The 10444-nt window shown below is 40.5% G+C and overlaps 2 protein-coding genes across 5 annotated transcripts in view; both read left to right on the forward strand.

Annotated features, from left to right (window-relative positions):
- The window catches only part of LOC137976199 (N-acetyllactosaminide beta-1,6-N-acetylglucosaminyl-transferase-like), a 43658-nt gene extending 34770 nt beyond the window's left edge, over nucleotides 1–8888 (forward strand). For 3 of the 4 annotated variants that reach the window (XM_068823499.1, XM_068823497.1, XM_068823498.1), the window contains exons 3-4: nucleotides 2318–2451; nucleotides 5774–8741. In XM_068823499.1, the coding sequence (XP_068679600.1) occupies nucleotides 2318–2451; nucleotides 5774–6889 (1250 nt within the window). In that variant the 3' untranslated portion in view covers nucleotides 6890–8741. The other variant, XM_068823500.1, reaches the window with a different exon arrangement.
- Nucleotides 4081–4943, forward strand: LOC137974602 (uncharacterized). The gene has a single exon (XM_068821508.1). It carries the CDS (start codon nucleotides 4222–4224, stop codon nucleotides 4864–4866), a length of 645 nt encoding a protein of 214 aa, XP_068677609.1. The 5' UTR covers nucleotides 4081–4221; the 3' UTR covers nucleotides 4867–4943.
- Nucleotides 8889–10444: the final 1556 nt, after the last annotated feature.

Here is a 10444-nt window from a genome sequence, read left to right on the forward strand (position 1 = left end):
CGGCATTCGGTGACGTTACGTGGCAATACCTGCCAACCTCGGTGTTAACCCGCTTGGCAGATAAAACGCACTTCTTTTAAGCAGAGAATTCGAATAACTTCTAGGTTAGGCACTGATCTCTAGTGATTAGGTAGAGCGCCGGCACGAAATGATTATATTTCATAAATTGTTCTGGTGACACCATATTTAAACTTAGTAAAACTTTAGAAAGATCGTTTGGTAATTTATATACAGGAGACTAAGTGGTTCACCTTATTTTGGAGTATCCATTCTGTTCACAGCCATAAAAAAATTGGGATTTTGACAAGGCAATACTGCATTCTATCGGCGGCTGATTAAAAGAAAATATATAATTGTATTGGGCGGAATCGCTCTGCGGCATTGGCCGAGATTATATTATTTTATATAGTAGAAGTTGCAAATGGCAAGTGAAATGCTGCGAGCAGTAGATACTGGGCAAACAGAGAAGTAATGGTTTTGGGTACGATTCTCAACAGGATCTAGGAGACTAGTGCTCTGCTTCCAAACGCTGCAAACTCTTCATTCCAGCTTCTGGGCGTTGGCAAAAAAGATGAAGACAGCAACTACAGTTTGTTGCCCATTTTTATATCCAGATCGTCGTTGTAGATGTGACGTTAAAGTTAGCCGTTATGGCGATCGAAGATGTCAAGTCACATGAACACGATCTATTGGAGAAATATATCTTCGATTTTACGTTATTGTAAATGCTGGCGTTCGTACACACCTTTGGCTTATTTTCATGGATCATATTTAACGGTGAATAATAACCGAGACAAAACGGCTTGCGGCCATTTTGAAAAAAACCGTTTAGGTGATTACCGTGTGTAATCCTCTCAAGAACAACCACTCAACGCAGAGAGTTTTCAATAATCAGCTATGTAATTATTGCTGCCGCAGTGAGTGAGACTGAAGCCAACGAACGGGGTAACTCTCTAACCGGGAGAAGAACACATTTTTTTTCAAAGCGCAAGGGATTGTGGTCAAAGGTGCAAGGAATTATGGCTATGCGCGAATCTTCCATTTCGCTTCTCGTTTCCCCAAACTACAGATAGTTTACAATGTCACGCAACAAAAAAATTAATTCGAAATCTTTCAATGAAAAGGTCAAGAACTTGGAATGTTGTAGGAAACAAATCTTTAAACCACCTCTCCAATTCTCAGGTCTGTGCAGTTCATCGTTTCTGAGTTCTTTGTAGAGTTTTGTATGAAGAGGCCATGTGATCCACTAATATGGCTTCCGGTAATCAAGGAAAACTGGAGTTCACTTTGTGATGAAAGCGCTTATTTCTCGCTCATGAAATAAAACATATGTGTATGAATACACCTCCTTATGTACTTGAAAGGCTCAAACTGCTGAGATTCATAAAAATAGACATTTTTTTCAACCAAATACAAGGAGCATTGTATCGTGGTGTCACGCGAGGTGACGTTTGGGAAATTCGAAATGTTTTATTTTAAACCTTATTTACACTAGCAAGGAGTTCCTTGAGAAGTCCACTTATAAAGGAAAACTTGCCGACTGTATACACTGCCAAGTTTTCCTTGAAACATCTTTCCTTGAAAACTTTTCCTTGGTAGTGTAAATGAAAAATATGACAAGTTTTCATTGACAAGTGCACTTGACAAGTAATTTACACTATCTAATATCGTCCTTGACACGTTTTTTCCTTGACGAGTGTCCTTGTTCAAAAACTAGCATGCCAGTATTTGAACAACGACACTTGCCAAGGAAAAAAATGTCATAGTTTTTTATTTACACTGCCAAGGAAAAATTGCCAAGGAAAAGTTGTCAAGGAAAACTTGCTATTGTAAATGAGGCATTAGAAACGAAGGACCTCACGGAACTGGAAACTTAAAAAACGATTTATTTCTAGGTCATCTTCCACTTTCTTTAGAAAAGAAATTCAGAAGATCTTGCGATTTTTATCTTAGAATTTAATGACCTCACTGTAAAAAACCACTTATTGTTTTCTCTCTACTCGGAGGTCCAGCTGGGGGTCTAGTGTGGGGGTCCACGTTTTGTACCGTCCCTGCACAAAACCTATTAAAATCTCCCCACAATTCCACGTGGGAACCGTCGTTAAATTACTGCAAGCATAATTGAACATCTCCCTTAGCAATATTTCTGCCGTTTAGGTAAACTAGTACTAATGGCAGTTATGATGTTAAATATATAATTATTTGCGCTAAAACGGCAACATTCCACCTCTTACATTTTCCTTTATTATTGATTCTATGTCTGTTATCGCTTCTTGTCTCAACCAATTTTGTTTTGGCATATTTCCTTCCTTTGCAGAACTCACGAAAAGTATTCCAAAAGGCTGCAAGAGGAGAAACACAAGAAGATTTGTATCTTTTCTGTGCATTTTCTTCGTCGGAACATACATTGTTTGCACACCGGTGTGCCAGTACCTCAAGAATAACAGAAAGGTAATGCTTTTTTCTAATAAATTATAATACATGAAACAAGAAATATAAGTGAAAGAAACCGACGTTTCGGTGCATCTTGCGCCATTATCAAGGTTATAAAGATAAAATGCGGTTTGTAAAAAGGCTACGTTAAAACGAATTTGCATAAAAGAGTGCCAAGCTAATTACATGAATACTTTAGCACGAAGAGAATCCGACTGTACATTCAATGCTGGTTTAAGATATTGAATACACAGCATTTCATTAACAAGGCAGTCAAATTTGTTCGTGCATTTCTTGATTACACTGATGCGTGCTAAGAAATTGTTCGGAACAGCAGTGTTATGATCTTTGCAATAATGCCTGTAAATAGATGACGCCTTTTGACGGTGTCCCTCAACGCGCGTGTGAAGGTGGCCCTTTGTGTACCCGACATAACCTGCATCGCACAGGTCACACTTGAATAAATAAACAACGCATTGCTGGGTTACGATGTTAGGCTTGGGCTCACGCAAGCTTAGATCTTGTTTAAGCTTGCGGCTAGTAAACACGGGTTGAATGGTCTTCTGCACCTTGCTACTAAGATCTCTAAGTTGTCGTTTGACAGACACTGCAGCATCCTGATCTTTATAGGGGATAACTATCCGGATGGCGTCATCGGTATGCTGTTTAGGTTGGTCCACTGCGACTCTCGAGGTGATAAACCTGTTGATGACGGAATCAATAAGGTGATTCGGATACCTCAGCTTACGGAAAACTTCTCTCAGACGTTCACACTCTTCTGAAAAATGCGCCCAAGATGATGATAGCCGGTGCGCACGATCAAGCATTGTGACGAGCAAGCCATGCTTGTAGCGGCTGTCCACATGGCTATGATAGTGCAGGAGTAGCCCTGTGTTTATCGGTTTGACGTAAACCTTTGTTTCAACACATGGTGCGCGATTTAAAAGCTGTACCCCAAGGAAAGGGAGCATCCCATTTTTCTCTACCTCCATAGTGAAGCTCACGGCGCTATGGGCGTGGTTCAGAGTATCCAAAAATTGTGTAGCCGCTGCCAGATCCGGCATCCTGACTAGAGTGTCGTCTACGTAGCGGCGGTAAAATTCTGGGAGTTTTCCTTGACTTTTTAGGGACCCTTCAATAGAGCACATAAATACATTAGCCAAAAGGGGTCCAAGGGGAGACCCAATAGCTACTCCATCGGTCTGTTCGTATAGGGCCCCGTCGAACTGAAACAGCTGCCCCTTTGTAGCAACGTGCAGAAGATCATCGAGATCAGTTCTGGTCAAGTTTAGATCATACGTGTCGTTGAACCAGTTGTTCTCGAAAGCTTTCCGTGCCAGGATGTCAATTGTTTCGTCTAGTGCTACGGTGCTAAGTGCTACGGGCACTTACAACTACGCCCTTGCTAAATGGCTTGATGCTAAGCTTAAGCCCTTGTCGGTAAACGAACATACCATCACTGATATCTTTGCCTTCACAAATGAAATTCGTGGAGTTAAGATAAACCCGGGAGAAATCTTGGTATCTTATGACGTCTCATCGCTCTTCACAAATGTACCCTTAGACGAAACAATTGACATCCTGGATACTCTGAACCACGCCCATAGCGCCGTGAGCTTCACTATGGAGGTAGAGAAAAATGGGATGCTCCCTTTCCTTGGGGTACAGCTTTTAAATCGCGCACCATGTGTTGAAACAAAGGTTTACGTCAAGCCGACAAACACAGGGCTACTCCTGCACTATCATAGCCATGTGGACAGCCGCTACAAGCATGGCTTGCTCGTCACAATGCTTGATCGTGCGCACCGGCTATCATCATCTTGGGCGCATTTTTCAGAAGAGTGTGAACGTCTGAGAGAAGTTTTCCGTAAGCTGAGGTATCCGAATCACCTTATTGATTCCGTCATCAACAGGTTTATCACCTCGAGAGTCGCAGTGGACCAACCTAAACAGCATACCGATGACACCATCCGGATAGTTATCCCCTATAAAGATCAGGATGCTGCAGTGTCTGTCAAACGACAACTTAGAGATCTTAGTAGTAAGGTGCAGAAGACCATTCAACCCGTGTTTACTAGCCGCAAGCTTAAACAAGATCTAAGCTTGCGTGAGCCCAAGCCTAACATCGTAACCCAGCAATGCGTTGTTTATTTATTCAAGTGTGACCTGTGCGATGCAGGTTATGTCGGGTACACAAAGGGCCACCTTCACACGCGCGTTGAGGGACACCGTCAAAAGGCGTCATCTATTTACAGGCATTATTGCAAAGATCATAACACTGCTGTTCCGAACAATTTCTTAGCACGCTTCAATGTAATCAAGAAATGCACGAACAAATTTGACTGCCTTGTTAATGAAATGCTGTGTATTCAATATCTTAAACCAGCATTGAATGTACAGTCGGATTCTCTTCGTGCTAAAGTATTCATGTAATTAGCTTGGCACTCTTTTATGCAAATTCGTTTTAACGTAGCCTTTTTACAAACCGCATTTTATCTTTATAACCTTGATAATGGCGCAAGATGCACCGAAACGTCGGTTTCTGTCACTTATATTTCTTGTTTCATGTATTTCTAAATCGTTTCTTATAAATTATAATACGAGAAGGTTATTGGGCGCGTGGTGCGCCGAAGGAGATTCCACAGCGTGGCACATTTGAGTCACAAAAACAGTGTTCACCAACCGTTTCTTTAAGGTGTCTTTTCACTTGACTGCAAAATTTTGAACACCCTTTAGTGCTGTGTTAAATGTCGTCTCGTCGAAATAAGCAAACTACTGCTTGACAAAACTCGCTTCAAATACCGTCCTTAGTCTCTATCTACGAATTCCAAATCGTTTGCAAGAACGAGTTTCTAAATTCACTTCGCATACTTCAGACAATTAGTTGCTGATAAATTATAGTTCTTAAAACCTCCTTACGACCCGAGAAGAGAGGGTTCTGCGGATGCGATGGGCTTGTAATTGAACACTTGGACACTGTCTAATTGTATATAAAATCAAGAGGTAGTTAATCCTGCGTTGGCAGTTGGGCTTAGCTCCAGAATATCTATTAAAGATGCAAGCCTACGTTGCAGGAAACAAGTAAAACCAAGGAGCATAAACCAAATGATGTAACTACGGGATTAAAGGTTTGGTTCTTTGGCCTCATCCAAGAAAGAAGCACGGCCTTACGTCTTTCAAATTTACATGGGAAGAGAGAGACAAAAGAACAAACCAACTCAATCCTCACAGGACGCCGAACCCAGGAATTCAACCCGGGAGACTTTGTTGAAACATTAGTACAGTACAGCTGCCTGTGTTAATACGCACAGTTTTTATATGCTTTTTCTCTTTCCCACAGGAACCCACAACGTGGTCGGAATGCGAGCGGATCATTAGCAAAAATTCTTGGTGTTTCTTTTCCAAAATCGGAAATTGGTTTTGCGCCGGTAAAAAACCAACAGAAACAGAAGTGTATTCCCGTTATGAAGAAAAAGGGTGCAATGATGTAAAAGAGGAATTTTTCCCTCATCCCTCTCCCACGCAAGAAGAAAGAGACTTCCCCATTGCTTATGCAATGGTTGTATTCACAAACGCAGATCTTGTAGAGAAGGTTTTACAATCCATCTATATGCCTCAGAATGTTTACTGCATACACGTGGATGTCAAATCATCTGAAGCATTTCGAAAAGCAATACGAGCCATGACTGCTTGCCTTGACAACGTTTTTCTGACTGATAAAACTGTCGACGTGATATGGCCTCATGTTAGCATTCTTCACGCGCAAATTAACTGTCTAGGGGATTTAATGAAGAGCTCAGTAAAATGGAAATATTTTATGCATGTTACTGGGCAAGAGTTCCCCCTTTACAATAATGCCGAAATTGTGCGAGCGCTCGCCAATCTGAATGGCTCCAACAACATCGAGAGTTATGCTGTTCCAATCAATAATTGGCATCGATATATGTATTCCCACAGAGCTGACAAGGTGGAAGGAGGCCAGTTTTATGCGAGATACTCATGGCGAAGGACGAACGTTACGAAGCGTCCTCCACCATGGGGAATTCGCATCAAGAAAGGGTCCAATTTTGTAGCACTCACACGAGAAGCAGCGAGTTATATTCTTTATGATAAAGTAGCGATTGATTTTTTGTCCTGGCTCAATGACACTTCCTCGCCTGACGAGGCATTCTACTCATCCCTTCACCAACACCCGGGATTCCCAGGTGGTATCTATGGTAGCCAACCGGAGTGGATAATGCGCGCTGTGAGTTGGGAATATACAGGTGATGTTTGCTTTGGGCAATGGATCCGGGAAGTGTGCTGGCTCACGACAAGAGACCTAAACTGGGTACTGGGTGCAAATTTTCGCAAGAAAATCTTCGTCACCAAGATACCATTTGACCACAGGGATGATATTGTTAAATGTTTGGCTTTAGCACGCTCGATAAGAAGGTATGGGCAGGTACTACTTTAATTAGCTAGTTCGTCTTAAGGACGTTCGCTCGAGAATTTTCTAACATTGATTTTTTTCTGCAAATTGTACCATTGAAAGATGATGAGTTAGTGATGTCAGATATGTAAAAAAAAAAATGGCGGGTCACCGACTTCGTTTGGGAGAGAACTTGCCCGGAAGAACACCCTAAATCTGAAAAAAAAAATCCGGCTTCTTTAGCGAGTAAGGCCACACTGTCTGTGAGGTCAAAAATATTGTAATTACATCTTTGAAGTGAAATGTTCTATACCAAACATTGTTTAAGTGGACCCATCACGTGAATTTAGTTAACTGTTGAGGTTCCTTAAAGAACGAGTTCGCATTTAGCGACTATAGTTTCATGCGCCTCGCAGCCGCAAGATTGCAGGATTCCATATCCCTAGGACAGAAATCTTGAAATTTGTTTAACTTCCCACATTGACTTTTAGTTTATTTTTGGACAATGTGGAGATAATTGTAAATAAAATATGTCTCTGAAAAGAAAAGTAGGGGTCCCCGAACATCCAAGATCGTTAAATCCAAGCAAATTTATAGCAATGGCCATCTGCCCCATCATTGTTCATTTTAGTACTTAGAGCGCAAACTCGATGCATGACATAGCATGTGAATTTGCGTGCGCTGTAAGGATGCGCAGTAGCAATGGGCGCGAACGTCCTTAAGCAAATTTTGGGTTACGTTCGGTCACCACTGCCTCCAGTACGTTTGGTTAAATCGGTATTAAGCTACAGTCTGTGACAAAATTCGTTGGAACAGTACACGACTATACAGATCTGAAGCTTTCGCAGCTCACTCTCCTCTCACAATGTTGTTTTAACGCGAGTTTCTGAGCCCAATTGCCAAAACAACATTGTGGGAGGGCAAGAAATTGTAAAGTGTTTCAACAATTTTGTCCGAGACTGTATTTTTGAGGAATTTCAGTTATGAAAAGAATTGGCGGGAAATATGCTACATTTTAGGAGAAGGAAACCCTTGATTTATAGCGCACAATTGAACCACGACGATAAAACAGTCAGAAAGAGCAGTGAATACAGAAGGTGAATCGATTGTTTTGGACACTATAGTAGAGAAAATAGCCATTTTTGAGGCAAATGTGCATGGTGACGTTGTCAATGCACTGAGAAAAAGGATCCTGCTAAATTTAATTAATACAGTGGTGACTCGTGCACACTAACACAATGTCGTTGTTTTCTTCTCTTGTTGGTTTTGTCTAGCGAAATTCGACTTGAAAAATTGTTAGGCGATATCAAATTAGCCTACAATGGAGTTGTTATGAAAAAACAGTCAGTAGAAACCGTCTAATACAGTAAGGTTTTCAAACTGCGTGTCACCATTTTGGTACAAAGTTGCTCACGCAATGAACTAAAGTAAACAAGCTTTTACATCACGTGTCATAAGTTTGTATCCTTGTGCAAAATTAGTGTTTTTCATAACTATAACTTGTGTTTCCTGTATTTCCATGTCTCTCACCGACAGAAATTGTCGAAGAGTTATAAAATAAAAACTGTACGAACATAAAAAGTATTCTTTTAAATTTCCCGGGTCTTACGAAGTTTTACTCGCGTAACATTGGGCCGGGTAATACATATATGTGCAAACTAATTTTAAGCCCTAACAATATTTGACAGTTGGCGATACATCGTCATTTTATGTAAAATACCGCATCAGTTAGTATTTTATACGACCTCATTGTAGGCAGTAATATCCTTTAGAAGTTGGAAAGGACAGCAATTGTAGAAACCCCGCCTCCCTTGCCTTCTATAACATAACTTCCATGGGCGTCCTCTGTTAAACAATGGCGGGATAGGTTTTCTCTTAACTGTTAAACCTTTGTATGTGCTTTTCTTTCCAGGAAAATCGTCACTGATTAATCTCCAATCGCTTTTGGGAAAAATGTAGCGCGTTTTAGCTACTTTACGAAGAGAAAACCTTTGAATGCGAGATAAAACAAATACGCTCGTGCCCTTGTCACGCTATCAATGGCAGCAAGAAAAACCATATTTCAGATCATGACTCTTTTCTTAGCTAAATCTAAACAATTTCGCTTATTTTATCATTGTGGATATATAACAAAAGAAATTCGAACACTGTACATCAAACTCAGTTACGAATAAAAACGTTAAACAGCACTATCGTACCGGTTATAAAGGCGACTGTAAAGTTGTGTCACTTATGACCCTGTCAGCACGTCCTATAAATAGTTTAAATTCCTCACAAATACAGTCTGTGACAAAATTCGTTGGAACAGTACACGACTATACAGATCTGAAGCTTTCGCAGCTCACTCTCCCCTCACAATGTTGTTTTAACGCGAGTTTCTGAGCCCAATTGCCAAAACAACATTGTGGGAGGGCAAGAAATTGTAAAGTGTTTCAACAATTTTGTCCGAGACTGTAGGTCACAAAATCTCGTTTTTTTGGACGTATGATCGTGGTCGACACGCTTACTTGGCTACTACATACGCTAGAACTAAAGAAAAACTTTGCAAAAAAAAATAGACGCGCTCAAGATTTTTACCCAAAGCTGTCCTTTTTTAAATTCTATTTTAGAGTAATCTTACCTTCTATCAAGTATGGTATTATTTTACGGGGTTCGTGTAAAAATTCAGATCTTCTGTACTCAATTGAGAAAGTTCACTGTATAGCAGCAAAAATTGTCTACAACTTATCCAAATATACGGCATCTAGTGAAGCTCTCATCGTTGCGGAATGGGAAACGATCAGTTTAGATTACAAATTTCAAATATTTAAACTATTTTATAGAGCAAGCATAGTCTCAATACCTGAATGTCTAATTAATAGCATCTTCATAGAACCGGAATGTAGCTATTCAGTAAGAGACCCCGAAGCAATCACGATACCTACAGATTCAATGCTAGATTGTTAAAAGACTCACTGGTATATCGAGGCTCAGTGGTATGGAACCTTGATGAGGTAAAGTCACTGCTTACGAGCCAGAAGGCCCATCAGGCCGGCGCTTATCTCCGGTTTCAGTAGCATTAAGCGACTAGGAGTATTTATACTCCCCCCTGGATGGGATGCTAGTCCATGGCAGGGTTACCCCCAGCATTACGCCGGTACCCAATTATACACCTGGGTGGAGAGAGGCACCGTGAGAGTAAAGTGTCTTGCCCAAGAACACAACGCAATGTCCCCGGCCAGGCCCCGAACCCGGACTTTGATAAACATCATGTAAAAAAATGTAGGTAGTATTGACCTCAAGAGACTTCTTAGATTACTCAGGAGAAATGATCACTGCAGGAGCCTTGCTTTCACTGGTTTATCGTGTTCAACAGTTAGGAAGAAATTAACTGATAACACGTATTTTTAAGTAGAGAAGTAACAAAAAAAAATTAATGTTAGTATTAGTTTCTTACTTAGTTTGCATTTTAAAAATTGGGATCTATTAGAATGTTTTTAGAAATGTGTTTTAGTTATACTTAATAGTCTTTAATTGGACAAGTAATTATTTTGTTAAGTAAACGACCCCACAAGCTTTTTAGCTTTAATTCTTATTGCGTATAAATAAAGATTCTGTTCT

Source organism: Montipora foliosa, chromosome 11 (genome assembly GCF_036669935.1).
Source record: "Montipora foliosa isolate CH-2021 chromosome 11, ASM3666993v2, whole genome shotgun sequence".
NCBI lineage: Eukaryota > Metazoa > Cnidaria > Anthozoa > Scleractinia > Acroporidae > Montipora > Montipora foliosa.